General features: G+C 40.7%; 1 protein-coding gene across 1 annotated transcript; it reads left to right on the top strand.

Annotated features, from left to right (window-relative positions):
- Nucleotides 1-219: 219 nt before the first annotated feature.
- On the top strand, nt 220-13,310 carry LOC114616351 (ankyrin repeat and IBR domain-containing protein 1-like; the record flags this gene model as incomplete). The annotated part of the gene is made up of 6 exons (XM_028761835.1): nt 220-427; nt 1,305-1,483; nt 2,743-2,794; nt 8,429-8,543; nt 9,353-9,486; nt 9,766-13,310. Coding segments are annotated over 6 exons (1,429 nt in total), but the record flags the coding sequence as incomplete, so codon positions are not given.
- Nucleotides 13,311-20,448: the final 7,138 nt, after the last annotated feature.

Genomic DNA, 20,448 nt, shown 5'->3' with positions numbered 1-20,448 from the left:
AATAACTTGGTGTTGTTTTATTAAGACAGCTTCTTCTCTCCTTTTCCTTATTCTTCTTGCATTCTTTTTTCTCCCTCATGGCTTTTAGCGTTGGCTAACCACTTGTTCCTCAGCACTGACTATCTGTGGGGAGTAATTATAATTAGATTTCTTTTTAAGAAAACCGCTTAGCAAAGGCATTTATACAAATTCTTCTTTCATGTATGAGTGTGTCTCTAGATTTTTAGTTTGGTCAAAGTATGTATTTTGCAAAAACATACACCATCCTAATGTCTTTGTAGCTGAAGGAGGCTGTCCAGATACCACTTTCATCGAAGATGCAGTGCACGTTCTTCTAAAAACTCGGCGAATCCTCAAGTGTTCTTATCCATATGGATTTTTCTTAGAACCTAAAAGCACAAAGAAAGAAATTTTTGAACTAATGCAAGTAAGATGCCATTTTAAATTGTTTTGGCTTTATGAGTAGTAAAACACTTTTGTTTTTATTTTTAAATGGCTTTAAATAAAGAAAAATTACCCTTAATGAACTAAAAATTTTCTTTGTGTTTAAATTTGTCAGCATGAGTTTAAGTGAGTTCTGAGCTGTGCAACATTTCTACATCATTAGTTTATTTCAAACTGGTCAAATGTGGCCTATTTCTTAATATATAAAAATGGAGGCTTTATCTTAGGAAATGAAACAAACTATATTGCATATTTGAATAGAAAGTTCACCTTCTCATTTTATTTCAAAAGTACAATTCAGAAAGTTACATATTTAAAACAGAGACCCTGACATTAGTCACTGGCCTCACCGGCCTCACAGAACTACTCCTAGTTGGAAGCCACAATTTCCTCCTTGCTATTTTCATTTTACACTTTTAAGCTGCCCTCTATTGATTTATAATCTACATTTTTTCAAGGTCATGATAGTCTTGCTTTGTCTTAGAATCCTTCAGCATTTATACACAGCCTGCATCCCAGCAGCTGTGTACTAGCTTGTGCAGTTCCCCTACTGGACTGGACTGTTTTGTTTTGTTTTCAACGAAGACAATAACAAATTTCTTCCAAGTGGTAACTTACTCCACTACTGGGTGATTTGTACCCGCTGCCTTCTTATAAGTGTCTATCAAATAAATGTTGTCTTCTTGCATTTTTGATGACTTAAACTGTCATCTTTTTATAACGTAAAAATCATCCAAAAATTATTTAAAAATTTAATTTCTGACCTCAAAAGAATTTGACTTGACTAAGAAGCCAGCTGTGCTTTGTATGCGTTTACTAACCCATTCAGCTTGTGACTCTTGTTCTCCTTCTTTCTATAGACAGACCTAGAAATGGTCACTGAAGACCTTGCCCAAAAAGTCAATAGGCCTTATCTTCGTACACCTCGACACAAGATCATCAGGGCAGCATGCCTTGTGCAGCAGAAAAGGCAAGAATTCCTGGCGTCTGTCGCTCGTGGGGTTGCTCCTGCAGACTCACCAGATGCTCCCAGGCGCAGGTAAAGTTTGTGCACTGCAGAAACCTCACTGGCTTGAGCCTCTAGTGGCAGGACTTTTTTTTATTTAGCTAGCATTTATATTCTCAGAAGTTACTTATACCTACAATATGGATAGCTGATCAAAAATGTGTTAAATCCTTTCTGATGATGTTCTTCCTAATACAAAAAAATTTTTCAGAATGGTTGTCTGTCTGATGTTGTGTAACTCTCCAAACTAAATTAGGTCACTTCTCACACACCAGAACTCACAATCCAGAGAATTCTGACGTGTCAGATTAATTATGTAGTGACTTGACAGTGATACTCAGAAGAAACACCTTAGGACACAGAATTGGTAACTTTGCCAACTTGCTGTGCTCATGTTGTATTTTGATACTATGAAATTACAAGGAAATAAGAAGCCAACTATTTGTAAGGCTACTTAAGTGATCTGAATTAGTCCTCTAAAAGTTGGCTTGCTTGTTTTTTCTCACATCGTAATTTTACTGCTTCTACCACAATAAATTGAAGCATTTTTCTTATAATTATAACATTAAAAGTCAAGTGTCTTTGTTTTTACATAAATATATGTAGATAAATTTCTTTTATGCTTATGAAATTAAAATGAAAGCAGTCAGAACACTTTTATATATCACAATTATTTTTATTTTCTCCATCATTTTTTACACATATAAAGCAATTTAAAATTTCAAAAATACTGGAAGTAATTATATTTTAATATTTGGATCTTTGGGTCTATGGAGTTTATCATGGATATCCTGTACTTTATGGCTAATGTCCACTTATAAGTGAGTACATGCCATTCATGTCCTTTTTGGGTCTATGTTACCTCACTCAGGATGATATTCTCAAGCTCCATCCATTTGCCTGCAAAATTCATGATGTCTTTGTTTTTAATAGTTGAATAGTATTTCATTGTGTAGATGTCCACATTTTCTTCATCCATTTGTCAGTTGAGGGGCATCTAGGTTGTTTCAAGTTTCTGGCTATTGCTGATAAAGCTGCTATGAACATAGTTGAGTCAGAGTTTTTGTGGGATCGTGGACCATCTTTTGGGTATATGCCCAGGAGTAGTATAGCTAGGGCAGTAAATGAGATGTAAAGTGAATAAATAAAATTTAAAAAAAATAGTTAGATATAGATTGGTCTGGCAGGTTATAAGCAGATAATCATTAAAGGTAATATCCAAAGGGTAAGGGTCTGGTTGTATACTTGCAGTACTGATAATGAATCAAACAGTATGTTTAATTTCTTTGTAGCTTTGCCGGTGGAACATGGGATTGGGAATATTTAGGATTTGCATCACCTGAGGTAATTGTTTTTCTGGGGTTTGGGTTGTCTTCATGGTTTTTTTCTTCATGCAATCCTGCTTGCATTTGCACCCTAGCCTATTCTAAATCCTCTGAGGCCAATGATGCTATCTCTCCCCTTTGTAGCAACAATGCCCTCTGCAGGTCCTGCATGCAGCTCTCTTGTATTGGAGTCTACTAGTGCATTCCCCATTCAGTGCTATTACTTACTAAATAGAATTTAGTCAGATTGACAGCATGAATTTTTGGAACATGTCTTCTAGTTTGTAATAGAGATTTAAATTATATTTATTAGAAATGTGTAATTGTAATGTTCTTTTAATCTAAACACATTAAGTTTCTTGAGGTTACTGCCACAACCTGAGGTGAATTTCTTGTCATTGTTTTCCAAGGTAGAAAGCCTCACAGGAGTGGTGTCTGTGTAGAGATGCTTTCTTGCTTTCTGCTGCCCTTGAGACTTACAAGATTCTGCCCTGTTTTTATTAATAAACCTGGTGTACAGCACAGGGGGTGAGGGGGTGCAGTGGAGGAGGGGGAGTCCAGACCAGGTTTTTCTATGGAGCCCTGGCTGTCCTGGAACTCCCTCTGCAGACCAAGCTGGCCTCTAACACAGCGATCTGCCTGCCTCTGCCTCCTGAGTGCTGGGAATGTATGCACGCACCAGCACAGCTGGTTTGATAAAAGAACATATGGACACTGTAGAGCAGTGGATATTCTAAGACCCAGCAAAAACCTCAGTCTGCAGCTGTTTTCTCATATTTAAATTGCCATGGCCACTGTTGTAGCTGATTTTAAAATAGTTTTAACAATTATTTTAATTTCTCTTTCCTTTGTGCTTTATAAAATGGCATTTGATATCCTTTAATTCTTATAAAGAAGAGGACAGATGGTGAAACTTTTGCTGATCTTTGTGTTTTGAAACTGAAAAACCATGAAAGTAATGACTACCAGGAATGCCTATGGCTTGTTTAAATCAGCTGCTGTCTCATCTCAGCTGCTGCTGCTGCTTCAATCACCTAGAGGCTTGGTAATTTAGATATATGCAAGAAATAGTGACAGGAGTTTGTGCTTGAAGAATATAAGGCAATTTAAACACACTTGAAGTTTAAATAATTAATATGTAATAAATAACAGTATATTTATAATAAAATAATTCTTATAAAACAAATTATTCTTTAATTTACTGATTCTGGGCTTACTATTTTGGTATCACATCATTACAGTTTAGGGGATGTGGAAATTTTCTACCTTAAGAAATAAACTTTATTCTTTAAGTCATTAACATAATTTAGCAAAGAATAAAGCCTTTCTCAGTTCACAGTTGTTTATGTGTTGTCTTGCAGTTTTGACTTAGAGTCCTAACATCTTTGGGCTTATTAGCATATATAACTGTGTCCTTTTTTAAATATTTCTCTTTAATCTTTTTTTTATAGTCCAGTCATTATCCCCCTCCTGGTCTGCCCTTCGATAGTTCCTCATCCCATTCCTCTCTCTCCCCCCCCCCCACCCCCTCGCTAAGAGGATGTCCCTACCCCCTACCTACTCCCCACCTTGCCAAGCCTCCCAGTCCCTAGGACCTCAAGTCTCTCAAAGGTTAAATTAGGTGCATCTTTTCTGAGTCCAGACTCTGGCAGCCCTCTGCTGTGTATGTGGGGGAAAGGGGCTCAGATCAGCTGGTGTGTGCTGCCCGGTTGATGGTTCAGTGTCTGAGAGATCTCAGGGGTCCAGGTTAGATGAGACTGCTGGTCTCCCTATGGGAAGAATTGTGTTGGAATGTTGATGGGATTGCATTGAATATGTAGATTGCTTTTGGTAGGATGGCCATTTTTACTATGTTAATCTTACCAATCCATGAGGTCTTCTTCAGTTTCTTTCTTGAGAGAGTTCTTGTCATACAGATCTTTCACTTGTTTGGTTAGAGTTATTTTACATTATTTGTGACTATTGTGAAGGGTGTTATTACCCTATTTTCTTTTTCAGCCCGTTTATCATTTGTATAAAAGGAAGCTACTTACTTATTTAATTTTATATCCAGCCAATTTGCTGAAGTTGTGTATCAGCTGTAGAAGGTCTCTGGTAGAATTTTTGGGGTCACTTATGTATACTATCATATCACCTGCAAATAGTGATACCTTGACTTCTTTGCCAATTTGCATCCTTTTGATCTCCTTTTGTTGTTTAATTGCTCTAGCTACTGTATTGAATAGATATGGGAGAGAGTGGGCAGCCTTGTCTAGTCCCTGATTTTAGTGGGATTGCTAAATTAAATTAAATCTCTCCATTTAATTTGATACTGGTCTTTGGTTTGCTGTATATTGCTTTTATTATGTGTAGGTATGGGCCTTGAATTCCTGATCTCTCCAATACTTTTAACATGAAGAGATTGTATTTTGTAAAATTTTTTTCAGCATCTAATCAGATGATCTTATGTTTTTTTATCTTTGAATTTGTTTATAGTGGATTACATTAATGGATTTTCGTATATTGAACCAACCTTGCATCCCTGGAATGAACCCTATTTGATCATGGTGAATGATGGTTTTGATATGTTCTTGGATTCAGTTTGCTAGAATTTTATTGAGTATTTTCATCGATATTCATAAGCAAAGTTGGTCTGAAGTTCCATTTCTTTGTTGAGTCTTTGTGTGGTTTAGGTATCAGAGTAACTGTGACTTCATAGAATGATTCTATTTTGTGGAATAGTTTGAGGAGTGTTGGTATTAGCTCTTCTTTGAAGGTCTGGTAGAATTCAGCACTAAAACCATCTAGTCCTGGGCTGTTTGTTTGGGAGGTTTTTAATGACTTCGTCTATTTCCTTAGGGGATATGGGCCTGTTTAGATAATTTATCTGCTCTTGATTTAACTTTGGCAATCGTAGTATTTGTCTAGAAAATCATCCATTTCATCTAGATTTTCCAGTTTTGTTGAGTATAGGTTTTTGTAGTAGGATCTGATGATTTTTTGAATTTCCTCAGTTCCTGTTGTTATGTCTCCCTTTTCATTTCTGATTTTAATTTGGATACTGCCTCTGTGTCCTTTAGTTAGTTTGGCTAGGGCTTGATTTATTTTATTGATTTTTCTCAAAGAACCAGTTTTTGGTTTTGTTGATTCTATATATCATTCTCTTTGTTTCTATTTGGTTGATTTCAGCCCTGAGTTTGACTATTTCCTGCCATCTGCTCCTCTTTGGTACATGTGTTTGCAATTTTTTTTGTTCTAGGCCTTTCAGGTGTGCTGTTAAGTTGCTAGTGTAGGATCTCTCCAATTTCTTTAAGAGAGCACTTAGTGCTATGAGTTTTCCTCTTAGTACTGCTTTCATTGTGTCCCATAAGTTTGTGTATGCTATGTCTTTCTATGGCTGGCAGAGTAACATACATCAGTAACACAGCACTAGGAAAGCAGAGTCAGGGAGATCACCATAAGTTTGAGGCCAACCTGGTCTACATAGCAGGTTTAGTACCAACTGGGGCTACCTAGTAAGGCTCTTGCTTCAAAAAAGTATTTGACAAAAATAATTTGCTTTTTAAAATGTATACTAAATACTTGTCTAAAAACTTAGCACAAATTGAAACTTTCAAATTCTGTATATTTAACCATCTCAAGTACTACCAATATTAAATATTTTTAAATTAGTTCTTTGCCTTAGATTAGAATACAGGAAATGACATGATGTTGTCAAATACCAAAGATTTTAAGGTTGAGTTTACATTTTTTCACTGAAGTTAATTTTGTCATGGTCTCTCTAAACTGATTGGTGGAATCTGTGGCAGGCATGAACATGTGTTTTCTATTGCTTTTAAAATGGTGGGCCTAATGCAAAGAGCATAATCTTGAAACAAAGCATCTTACAGCATTCCCTGTGACCTCATAGGGTTTCTCTTGTTTTCTTCATCTTCTCTTGACCTTATTATTCTCACACCATCGGAAGCATCCTGTCCCTTCACGTGCTCACTTGAAAATCTAAGGATTCCTTGGCAATTTTCAGACAGTTTTTTGATTAAAAAATATTCTGAGCATGTTGCACCCTGTCAGAATGACACTCGGGGTTTTCTGTGGGAATAGCTAGAAACAGAACAAGTTTTCTTTCTCAAATGGCAAATAATCAGTAGAAGTTTATGTACTCAGAATAGCTTTGCACTGCATTGGGTCTTCTAGAAGTTAAGCATGTGCTCCTTAAGAATGAGCCTTTCGTTGAGGTAAATTCCCCTTCTGTCTTTGCCTTTAAAAATGTGATGTCTGCACTAATCCTGTGAGCCATGATAACACAACAGTGTCAAGCATCCATCCCCAGGAAAAACACAACAGTGTCAAGGATCCATCCCCAGGAAAAGAGGAAATGATGCCCCAGCTCGGGGTGGGGGGGGGAGGGAATGTTAAAGAACCTGTGTGATGCAGCAGGGCACTTCACTTACTGACTTGTAGCTAAACAGATGCTGAAGCTTAAAGACAGCTAAGGATGGGGTAGAGCTGGAGCTCAGTGGCAGGGTCTGCTTGGGTTAGGGTTAGGCTTAGGCTTAGGCTTAGGCTTAGGCTTAGGCTTAGGCTTAGGCTTAGGCTTAGGCTTAGGCTTAGGCTTAGGCTTAGGCTTAGGCTTAGGCCCTGTGTTCAATTTCCAACCACACAGATAGGTTAAATTAGGATGGAAGGATGGATGGATGGATGGATGGATGGATGGATGGATGGATGGACAAACAGGATTAGATTGATAAAGATAGAGAGATTGATTTGTCCAGATCAGTAAAGTGTGAAAGTTTTATAATATATAACCTGATTCCTCTTACTTCTGGTACTTTTGCCATAAGTAACTGGGTTTATCCTTGCCCAAGCGAGAATTCTCAAATTTAACCTTGAAAGATTCAACCATGATTCTCAAAAGTCTGCTGCCATACATCCTGGCCTCTCTTTGACTCTCACTTCCTGTTACTGAAATCTGTAGGAGATACTCTGAGATCATAGCCTTTGGTAGTAACAAACCTACTGTAAACTATTACCACAAATGTAAATCAAACATACAGACACCTATTTTAGTCTGTCTCCTTCCAAATGCTAAGTTGTAAATACTCTGTGTTGCAGTAGAACTGGGCACTGGCTGAGAAAGGGGAACTCTGTGTGCATTTGAAAGCCAGTGTGTAACGGGCTTCGTTCAGCAAGTCTTTTGACTTTTGAGTTGATATGTAGTAGTCACAAAGGCAGCTCAGTTGTCTGGCAAGTACGGAGCAGTGTGTCTGTCATCTGGGTTTTCTGCCATTTTTCTGCTTCTGTTCCCCCTTCCTGTCCCTCCCCACACATACTTCTTTAAAAACTAGACCCCCAGAGAGCCTAACATCTAGGAAGATGGTTGTGGTACAAATTGTAATTTTTACATAACAAGACCATGGAAGTAGCAGTTATATCTAGCTCTGGAGCTTACAATTATCCCTAGTAGCACCTGTGACTACTAGAAATCTTGTATTTTGCTTTCTTCTTTATTTCTTTTGCTTGGCTAAACTTGAAGTTTCCTTTTCTAAAGCAAGTAATTTTATAGTATGTATATAAAATCACACTTTTTTTTCTCCTAAAGAAAGTGTGTTTAGTTTTAGTTGCATTTTTACAATTTGCATGCTCTCCTGTATTTTATAACCTTTGGTTTATGCAGGAATATGCTGAATTTCAGTATCGGAGGAGGCACAGACAGCAGCGCCGTCGAGGAGATGTGCATAGCCTGCTCAGTAATCCTACAGACCCCGATGAACCAAGCGAAAGCACTTTCGGTGAGCTCCTGGGACAATGGGTGTCATTTTTTTCTCTTAATCTTTTGAGTTTATTTTTAAAACTATCAGTTGTCAGTGTTTGTGAATTTGCAGTTTGGGTTTACCATAGATGTAGAGATGCCTCTATTGTCTAAAAGAAAAGCAAAGCAGGGAGTTAGTGACTGAAGTAGGGATGTCCCAGGGTATTACACCCATCTCTGCTGTGTCATTTAAATCAAGGCACTGACCATCTCCATCTTCACTTACCTTAAAGTCAGTATCATTATGTTATGCTTGGAACATTTTCTCTGCATTCAAAAACAAGGTACGAGGCATCCTACCAGATTAGAATGCAATAAGTAAAAGACTCTTGTGCCCCAGGGTATCAGAGCCTTACCTTTCCCAGAGCCAGTCTTAAAAACAGGACTATTTTAATTATTTGACTTTTAAGTGTTAAGTTTTTCATTAAACATGCCTAGACTGTAATATCAGGATCAATTGGCCTACAGATTGGTTCTTGAGGCTATTACAGTTCCAGAACTCTTTAATGTTATGAAATCTGAAGACACAAACACTGCCATTCATTGTGACTTAGGAAAGAGGGCTGGGTAGTAGACCGAGAATTACTGAAAGCTGTAGAGACGCGGCTTTGAGATGGTCGTACTAGATAGCTGCTGTTGCTTACTGTCACACAGTCCTGCTGAAAATGCAAGAAACGAGAGGGACGTGGATGCGAAGCTGTGCTTCCCCAGGAACTGAAAGAAAGGCTCTCAGTTTATAGGTGCATGGAGACAACTGAATTGTCTGTGGTGCCACTTGTTTTCAAACAGATCTACCAGAGGGGGGCAGCAGCCGCAGGCCTGGTGCATCCGTGGTAAGCTCTGCATCTATGAGTGTTCTGCACAGCTCTTCCCTGCGTGACTACAGCCCTGCCAGTCATTCTGCAAACCAGGACTCTCTTCAGGTAGTCTCGGCGGCCGGCAGCAGCCGGTGCCATGCCTCTGCTCCTCTGCCCTGTGCTTTCTTTCGCTGGTCTCCTTGTTCTTTCTGGGGTAGAAGTCTTGTTTCAAGGATAGGGTACAAATGGGTTCTGGTATTTCATATTTATAAGGCAAGGAGAAAATTGTAAGATTTAAATATGTAAAATAACTTGTAGAATTAAAAGTAGTTGTATTATCTGATAAAAGAAGACAGATAAATGTGATTGGATTTTTTAAAGTGGTTATACTTTCTGTCACCTCAGGCTCTGAGTTCCTTGGATGAAGATGATCCCAACATACTCCTTGCCATACAATTGTCACTGCAAGAGTCTGGGCTGGCCATCGATGAAGAAACCAGAGACTTCCTTAGCAGTGAAGCATCCCTAGGAGCCATAGGCACATCTTTACCTTCCCGACTGGACTCTGTGACTCGGAGCACAGATAGTCCTCGGGCTGCGCTGAGCAGCTCTGAGCTGCTGGAACTTGGTGACAGCCTCATGAGACTAGGAGCAGACAGTGACCCGTTTTCAACTGACACTTTGAGTTCACGCCCTCTCAGTGAGACAAGAAGTGATTTTTGTCCCTCTTCCAGTGACCTTGACTCAGCTGGCCAGGACCCCAGTGCCAATGACAATCTTCTTGGCAATATTATGGCTTGGTTTCATGACATGAACCCTCAGAGTATCGCCCTGATTCCTCCAGCAGTAACCACAGAGACGAGTGCTGAGCCTCATCCTCCCTGTTCAAGAGATGGGTCTGAAGGTGTGAGGGACATGGAGCTGGTGCCGCCAGAAGACTCAGTGTCCAAAGATGCTGCTGATCATGAAGGGAAAAGAACCCAGATGGGAGAAAATCCTCTGGAAGAGAATACTCTGGCCGGGGAAGAGTTGTCTCAAGCTGGTGACAGTAGTAATGAGGCAGTGAGCAGGGGGGACGGGCCAGATGGTGTCAGTCAAACCCCTCAGACCTCAAGCGACTGGCTCGAGCAAGTACATTCAGTATGAATTGCACACATTTGCTCTCCGGGTGAATCATAGTACAGGGGTCTGGGAGGTGGAGTATGCTTTAGAGAGACTTTAATGCACTTAATTTGAACTCGGTTATAAACCACTGATGTTAGAGTTGAATGCAGAGGGGTTCCCTCAGATGATAGCTGCAGTGTCAAGTTTAACCTTACAGGGAATTTCTTTTGTGTCTATCCCCCTTTTTAGTGTCAAAAAAGAGCAGGAGAAAACACATGGAATGAATGGGTTGACACCCACATTCTAAGAGAATGCAGCGCTCTGTCTAGCCTAGAGTTGGCAGTACTTAAGTTGACCATTTCAATCAAAAGCTTCCTCTTTATTCCTTACATGGCTTCCTCTTTTTCATAGAAATGAAGAGGTTTTTTTTATTGTAGAAGTTGGGCCAGACAGTTCTGATCACGTGTCTTCAGTGTCTGTCTCATCTCCAGGGGCCTTCTTCCCTCCTGTTGTCCAAGCAGTGTGAGCTGAGGTGTCCGTGCTGCTTTTAGTGCTGCATCTACCAGTGTGAGTAGTTTCTGTTTCACATGATGAAAGATTCCTTCTCATGTCTCTTCACAGTCCAATTGTGCCAAACTCTGACTCATGCGCTGACTGACAGGGCGGGTAGGTGTGCTGCTTCCTGGTGTGCTCCAGGGCAGTGTCAGTGTGCTCGGGAGTAAAAGGTGCCACCCGGTAACAGTAACTGTCCAGAAATTAATGGGCTTTTGTTGCCATGGAGACTGCATTTAAATAAATGTAGCCTGTAGCTTAAGTAAACTAAAGCTAATGCTGCTGTTAAAACAGTTTATTTTAATATTAAAATACAGTTGATTAGCAACAGCGGTGCTGTATTTAAGAGACACTTTATTGGAAGTGCAATCATAGTTCTTTGTTTTCACAGTTTTACAGTGCATTCTAATTACTAACGGGTGCAATTACTTTTAATGGTGTTTTATAACATAGAAAAACTGGAGTTTTCATGAGTTACAGTAAATCCCACAGTTATTAAAAAATTCAATACAACATCCTACACAACATGTTACCGTGCCTTTGCCTAACCTAAACGGATAGTTGCCAGTTAAGTAAGTCAGTAATTCCAATCTCAATGTCTTTCTGAAGTAACTATGCTATGAATTGCAAAGACCTCCATGAAACCACCCATGGCCTTGCTTTTACAGTAACTATGACAACTAAGTGTTCAGTTCGTTTGCCTAGATAGCAAATGCTACTGTGTTTGTTCTCTTGCGCAATACTCATTTGCTGTTTGATCACTGTTTAGTATTGAAAACTCAGCCTCCTAGTTATCAGTGTCCTACTGTGAAGAAATACTGGTCTTAGTTGTAATTACGATACAGTGGTCCAGTGTGTAATTAAACTAGAGTAAACTGTTGGAATGGCTCTTGTACTTACATTATTAAAGCTAGCATAACATAAGCAACATAGATCCAAGGAGTGCTCCTGGAGTGCTTTGCCACATTGTTACCAGAAACCAAAATCTCTATGCTAAGTGTGTACAGGGAAGTCCTCGGCCAAGTGAAAGATTGTCTTTAATATTGGTATCCACAACTATCACTTTTCATTACCTCTTTTTCAAACTTTGTTTTTGAAATATTCATGTACTTTGATTTCATCTGGCCAAGAAGACATTGTACTTGAGGATTTAATTGGTAATTGTTCATGGATATCAAGAGTCCCAATGGGTTTTTTTTCTCCAGTTATCACGACATTGATATGAATCCCTATTAAAGTTAGTGGGGGGAAATGCTAACTTTGTCTACAGTGTATTACTGTATATTAAACTAAAATAGTCCATTAAAGGATTTTTTATTTGGATTAAAAATATGAATACCTTAAAACTTCTAGACCAGGCTGTAACTTTTCCAGTAGAAAGCACTTGCATCCCTAGAGGGATCTAGCACAGCCGTGGGGGGGAGAGTGAGTACCCAGTGGCTAGGAGGGGGATTCCTGTGGAGGAGGTGTATATACATGCAGAGGAGGGGTGCCTGCAGAGATCCATGGGTGCGGGGCTCCTGTTCCTTCACCTTGTGCAGTGCCTGTTATGATGTGCTGGGTTCCTGAGTGTGAAAAACTAGGGTTATCCAGTTTGTATTTCCTTGGTACATATTTTAAAAACAACACAGTCGTTGACTTTCCAATTCAGTAATAAAGTTTGGCAAAGCCTATTTTGTAAACAAGTTAATTTTATAATGTAAAAAAAGTTAATCTAATCTTGACTTGTTATTTGCACTTTCATAGTCTATACTTGATACATTCCCACTTTATATACAGTAGGATTCTACAGACCTGTAGATGTTTGGCCAAATGAATGCTGTTAATAATATGTAAAATTCTTTGATTAAACATTTATTACTTAAACTATTTCCATTTTGTCTCATTAAATTATAAATTTCATTTAAAACTAATTAGGAAGCAAATCTTGCTTTATATTAAATACCCTCCAATATGACAGTATTAATTTGGTTCTGTTATGTAATTGAATAGTGCCTAATATTTTTACAGTAGCCCATTTGCTGAAAATTGTATACCCCAGAGGTAAATTTGATTTCACTATGACATGTATTAAAATTAAGAAATTTGATAAATCTGATTTCGTTTGATAACAGTATGTTAAAATTATGAATTTAGTGCTCATTTTCATTTCTATAGTTTTATGAGGAATATGTTATGATTTCCTTGGAATCAAACAGAGAAAAAGTAATACAGAACTTCCAGACCTATTTTGTGGAATTGGGAGGAAGAAATGTATGCCATATGAATAAAATGTCATGCTTCTCACCACCTCATTCTCTGCCTTCTGGTGAGCACAGCCCTCGGCAGCCCACCTCAGTGCACACACATCCAGGCCGCTGCGTCCCTCACCATTGCCTTATCTAAGCCTGTCATCATGTGGATCTGAAACAACTTCCAGTGTCCATCCACCTTCCGAGTCCTGCCTCAGTGTGTGGTGCAGCCTCTAGTCTCCTTCTCGTTTTAGACATAGATATCCTTTTGCCTGGCCCTTCAGGAATTGAAACCTGATACTTAATGAAGTTCAGTCATTTAAAAACAATTAGTCTCTCTCCAAAGAATGAAACCTTGAAACACAGGCAAGGGTGGGGTGGGGTGGGGTTGGGGGCTGACCTAGGGAAAGCCTGTTCCTGTGCTAGGCTGTTGCCTTTCTTCTCTGCGTCCAGCCAGTCTGTAACTGTTGGGTCTTCTCTTCAGCCTGCTGCCCTGTCAGTTCCTGTAACCTCCTCAGAGGCAGCAGATGAGGTTTCTAGAGAGGCGGCAGTGGCTCTCACCTAGACGTCCTGTTATTTTAGGAGCAGGTCGGTTTCCAGTTTGTTTTCTCTTTTCCTCAGTATTGGCCATTGACCCTTGCAACAGGTAGTAAAGAAACCCCCACACACACAAAAAGGCTCTTGTGGTATTCACTCAATTCTGCTTATAATTGACAAAGGTAGTTGACAGCCAAGCTTTTGAAGGAATTATTCTTCAGTCTTTGAAACTAATTTGAGAGAGTTGTTAGGCTTTCTGTATCTCCTAGTCTCTTACCTCACTGGGTGCTTCGTGCACGAGTGCTACCCTGCACGAGACATCGGCTCCTAAACAGGTTAAGAGACAAATGCACAAGAGTGGGCAGAAGAGCACAAGATAATAGCTGTGTGAACTCCTTGTCTGCCCACACCTCTGTGTGTTTGAGACTGCTGTGAAACAGTTTCGTTATCCATTCAGATGGTGAGGACACATTACACTGGACTGCCCACAGGACCCCACCTACTCGGGACCTATAGCTTCTCCTTCCCCATTACAGAACATGCTCCAAAAACATGTCCATTTCAGGAGCTGAGGATGTGTCAGCCACCCATAGTGTAGCACAGGAACGCCAGGTCACACTGTCCCTCACTGAGGAGGATGGACCCTGTCCATCTCCTCCCATGTGTCTCCCTCCAATTCATGACCTCTAACTTTTATTCTTAGATGCACACGTATGTAGAATACAATCACTGGCTCCATTTTGTTACATGCAGATGTGTTTAGGGCTGACTGTTCCAGATTGGATAACCTGTTGGGGGCTTATTCCTGGAGAAGAGTGATTTTTCCTCCCTCAGCAGCCATTCTTTGCCTGTAGCTCTTCATCTAAGAAGCCTTGTGAGACTTCGCTTAGCCATGTTGGAATGTCAACTGGAAATATACTCACTTTTGTTGGTTTATTTCTATTATTTTATATGTGTTTTGACTGTATGTATGTATGTATGTATGTATGTATGTATGTGGACCACATGTGGTGCCTGGTGCCCACAGTTTCAAGAAAGTCAAGAAACAAAAGCCCAACCTTAGCTATACCTGCTACGTTTCTCCTTCCTGGTGAGCATAAACTCTCCATCCAGGAACCTGCTCCCACACATCAAGCATTCCTGCCCAAACTTAGGGATGGTTGAGCTAGTTTACAAACTTAAGGAAACAAGTGAGTTTGATTATCCTGATTTGCCAATTGTGAGAATTGAGCTCTGGAAGAGAATCATCTTTTCAGCATCCATAGGATTCAAATTGCAGAAAATCAAACCAAAGCCCTTGTTATAAGACTGACTGAATTCCAGGAAGAATTTAAGTCACAGCCTCCGAGGGAGTCAGTGGTTAAAATGAGGGCATTCGTTGTTAAAGAATGGGATCGTGTAACTTGGTATGGGAATATGTGGGAGGACCCACTGAGGCTGAGAACTTGGAACCCTCAGATTCTCAAGGGTTTACCTCACCTGAGGAAATAGTGTCTCCACCCTCAGCAGAAGATATATTCACACCCCATCCCCTGAAATCTCACCTTTGACTGAGGAAAGAATCCTTCATTGTCTGTTAAACCAGCAGTGACTTTCTCTGAAGGGAATAGCAGACAATACTGATGTCCCTCAGGGCCCACCAATAGTTGCTCTGGATCTATAACTAGACTTAAGGCAAAGCGAGCCTCTAGAGGGGAAATGGAAATTATAGCCGACAATAAAGTGAGCTAGACTACAAAAGAGGTCAATGATTGCAGACACTCAGAGCAGACGTCTAGGGAGTATGTATAGGAATGGGTTGCTGTGGGATAATGGTGGAGAGAACAAAACTGGATCAAATTGAGTTCCTTGATCTGGGTCCACTGAGTGGAGATTCTAGGTTTGATATGGAAAGTCACACACTTTTGTTTTTTTCTTTTAATGCCAGAAGTTTGTGTGAATGGTGGCCTGAAGCATTTGTCAAAAGATGGCCTACTGAAGAACTGGAAATGGCTGTTGTCCCCCTGGCTTAGTATTGATGAAGGGATTTTAAGACTCAGGAAAATTGTAATCCCAGAGTCGGTGCGCTGTGTAAAATCTCATCCTCCATGATGGGAAGGCCCACAAGACATGCCCTTCACTGAGCCTGTAATGGTGACAGTGTTACCAACACATTTGCAGCGCTTTGTGGTTGCCTTTTCCTCGTGCCAGACTTCTACCGGAGACACTGCTCATCGGTTGGATGACTTAAGTGCAGTGGGTTTGACTTGGCCCCAGAGTGGCAGCATTAATCAACAAAGGCAAGATGGCTGTAGTTACTGTAATGGGTGCCACAGACAAAGCATGTTCATAACGGCCTGACCCCAGTGGTTCTCAGCCTTCCTAATGCTGCAACCCTTTCATTCAGTTCCAAGTGGCGTCTCCACATGTGGCCAGACCCCTGGAGACAAAGGAACAGTGGCTCAGTTCCTAAGACCTACAGAAATACTTGTTTTCTGGTGGTCTTGGGCGACTCCTGTGAAAAGGTCATCTGACCCCCAAAGGGATTGCAACCCACAGGAGGAAAACCACTGGCCAGCACAAGGCAAAGCGATTTTTATGGCGGCATGCTTTGTGTGGGCCTTTGGTACTAGCTAATCAACCATGGTGTTTGCAAGCATGAAAAGGAGCCTACTGCATTTTTGTGTTTTTTTTTTTTCTCAAAGAAAAGAAAGGCTCCATTAGACCATGGCAAAAGGGAATCTCAGCCCATGAACCAATTTCTAAACTTGAGCTAGTTTGCAGACCCAGAACCCCTTGAATGAGGAGACAGGTTTTCCTGAGGAAGGACCTTAATAAACCTAAAAGCTTACTGTTAGCCTCGCTCCAGTTCTTCACTATAGGGACTTACAGCCTTTTAACAAAGGTAACTGCGGGATAAACACACTTAGAAGTTGTAATTCTCACATTTGTTCCCTGATCCATGGAAGGAGGGCTATTGTGTCTGGAAAAACTAAATGAGAACCTTTAGAGTTGTCCCTGGTACTCAAAATATAGAGTGAATCAATAACAGTATCACATCCCTGAGGAGCTGCAGAAATTAATGCCACCATCAAGGACATGAAAGATGCAGGGGTGTGGTTCTCACCACATCTTCCTTTAACTCTCCTATCTGGCCATTGCGGAAGACTGATGGATCATGGAGAATGACACTTGACTATCGAAAATTCAGTCAGAGAGTGACTCCAGTTACACCTTCTATACAAGATGTGGTGTCCTTGCTTGAGCAGATTAACACATCTCCTGGTACATGGTACACAGCCATTGATCTGGCAAATGCCTTTTTTCTTGGTACCTGTCCATAAAGACCACTGGATGAAATTTGCTTTCAGTTGGCAAAGCCTGTAGTATACCTTTACCGTTAATATGTATCCCTCGAGGGACATTAACTCTTCTGCTGTGTCATAACTTAGTTTGAAGGGATCTTGATTGTCTCTTCCACAAAATATCTCACTGGTTCACTATCTTAATATTACAATGATTGAACTAAGTGAACAGGAGATAGAAACCACTTTGGTAACCCAGATGAATATCCAAGGATGGAAAATAAAACCCAAGCTGGGTATTATCCGATCCACTAATTCATAAAGTAGGATATGCACAGCAGTGACCTATTATCAAATGGATATGATATATGCGTGATTGAACCTGAGGAAGTCCTGAAGGCACAACAAGTTACATGAAGTTGCCTAAGTGCCTATGGTTTCTACTTCTGTTACAATGCCATCTGCTGTCAAGCATGCTCCTGCAACCTCTTCAGGTGTGCCAAGATCGACTGACTGACTAGTCAATGCGAAGACTAGTGCCTAGTTTACTGATGATGCTGTACATTATTCAGGCAGCATCCAGAAGGGGACATCTGGAGTATCACAACCCTTTTCTGGAACAACTATGAAAGACACCACTGAAGGGAAATCATCACAGTGGGCAGTATGCATGGCCATACATTTGGTTTGGAAAGAAAAATGGCCAGATGTGCAAGTGTTCTGTTTCATGGGCCATACCCTAATGTACTGATGGAATGTACAGGGACCTGGAAAGAGCATGATTGTAAAATTGATATGAAAGACATCTGGGGAAGAAGTGTGTGGCTAGATCTCTCCAAATGGACAAAATATGTGACGGTCCTTGTGACCCATGTAAATGTTCATTAAAGGGTGACTTCAGCAGAGGGGGAGTTCAGTGATCAAGTAGATATGATTCTGTGGACAGTCAGCAGCTCTCCTCAGCCATTTCTGTCATGATGCAATGGGCCCGTAAATAAAGTGGCCATGGTGGTAGAGGTGGAGGTTATTCATGAGCTGCTATGCTCCATGTCAAACAACATGGGCTGCCAACCACCAAGGCTGACCTGGCTACAGCTGCTTCTGAGTGCCAGATCTGCCAACAGCAGAGACCCAACACTGAGACCTAGATATAGTACCACTTCCCAGGGTGACCAGCCAGGGACATGGTAGCAAGTCTACTACACTGGATCACTTCCTCTGTAGAAAAGACACCACTTTATCCTTTCTGGAGTAGATACTTATTCTGGTTGTGGATTCGCCTTCCCTGAATGCAAGCTTCTACTAAAACTATCATCTGTGGACTTGCAGAATTTCTCATCCACCGTCATGGTATTCCACACAGTATTGCTTCTGACAAAGGACCTCACTTTACAGCCAGAGAATTGTAACGGTGGGCCCATGATCATAGGATCCACAGGGCTTACTGTTTTTAACCACCATCCTGAAGCATCTGGTCTGATAGATTAAATGGCCTTTTGAAGACACAGTCACAGTACCAATTAGATGGCAGCAGCCTGGAGGACTGGGGCAGAGTTCTCCAGAAGATGATATATGCTTTGAATCAACATCATGTATATGATACCATTTGTGCCATAGTCAGGATCCACAGGTCCAGGAATCAAGGGGGTGGAAAAGGAAAAAGTTCTGTTCATTACTACCCTAGTGACCCACTATAAAAATTGTTGATTCTTATTCCTGTGACGATAAGTTTTGCTGGCCTACGAGTTTTGATTCCAGAGCGGGGAGCACTCCTACCAGGAGCCACAACAGATATTCCATTGAACTGGAAGTTCAGACTTCCCACTCACCACTCTGGGCTTCTGACACCCTTAAGCCAACAGGCTAAGAAAGGAGTAACACTGTTAGGAGGGGTGACTGATCCAGATTACCAAGAGAAACAGATTGTTTCTCTACACTGGAGGTAAGAGTGATTATGTCTGGAGTTCAGGAGATCCTTTAGAGAATCTCTTGGTGCTACCATGATTAAAGTCTATGGGAAACCTAATCCAGGCATGATGACAAAGGGCACAGACACCTAGGAATGAAGATGTGAGTCCCTCCTCCAGGGGAAGAACCAAAACTTGCTAAAGTGCTTGCTGAGGGCAGAGAAAATACTGAATGGGCAGTAGAGGAAGGTAGTTATAAATACCAGATAAGGCCACGTGACCAGTTGCAGACATGAGGATTATAGTTGACATGAGTCTTGTATTTTGTTAAGAATGTGTTTGTACAGATATTTGTGTTTTCTTTCCTTGCTTTCTTTATTGTGTTGTATAACATCTATTAAGAGAATATCAATGGCCAGGCAGTGGTGACGCATGCCTTTAATCCCAGCACTCAGGAAACAGAGCCAGGTGGATCTCTGTGAGTTCGAGACCAGCCTGATCTACAGAGTAAGGTCAAGGACAGCCAAGGCTACACAATAAAACCCTGTTTCAAAACATTATGTTATATGCGTTGGTGTTTTGCCTGAGTGTGTCTGTGTGAAGGTGTTGGATCCTCTGGAACTGGAGTTACAGACAGGTGTGAGCTGCCATGTGTGTGCTGGGAATTGAACCCAGGTCCTCTGGAAGAACAGCCAGTGCTCTTAACCATTGAGCCATCTCTTCAACCACAATGGTTAAATTTTGAGATACCAAATGAACATGCTCCTCAAGGGACATTGCCACCTATTCTAAAATGTATGTTTGTGGTTGTAGTTACATCATGTTAGGCATACTTATGACCTGCTTGAATATGTAATGTGTTTGTGATTTTACATGGATAGTTATATCATCTTAGGTGTAATTATGTCCTGGTTATTGTTCATTTGGACATTAAGCATGAGATAAGGAGGTATGATAGTTTGTCAAGGTGACAAGGAGTGGATGGACTTGTGATGACTATTCTTGGTTGTCAACTTGACTTCATCTGGAATTTACAAAAACCTAAATGGCTAGGCACACTTGTGAGAGATCTTTTTTTTTTCTGAATTAAACCATTCAAAGTGAGATAACCCATTTTTAATCTGCATCTTTTGAGGTGGGAAGACCCACCTTTAATCTGGGCCACACCTTCTGCTAGCAGCCTGTGTAAAGGACATGGAAGAAGGAAGAATTCATCTTTACTTTCTTGCTTTCATGGGTGAGTCTGTTCTCCACTGGCAGGAATTACAGCCTACTTCTTCAGGATTCTGACTTACTAAAGACAGCTGAGACATCCAGCTCTGTGGAGTGAAAAACTTATGCATTTTTGGACCTTCTGTTGGAAGACAGCTATTATTGGACTAGCTTGGACTACAGCTTTTAAGTCATCCAGATATACGTGGATGGAGAGAGAGAGAGAGAGAGAGAGAGAGAGAGAGAGAGAGAGAGAGAGAG

This window comes from Grammomys surdaster, unplaced genomic scaffold, assembly GCF_004785775.1.
Source record: "Grammomys surdaster isolate TR1022 unplaced genomic scaffold, NIH_TR_1.0 317459, whole genome shotgun sequence".
NCBI classification, from domain to species: Eukaryota; Metazoa; Chordata; class Mammalia; order Rodentia; family Muridae; genus Grammomys; species Grammomys surdaster.
This window is presented reverse-complemented; position numbering and strand designations above follow the sequence as displayed.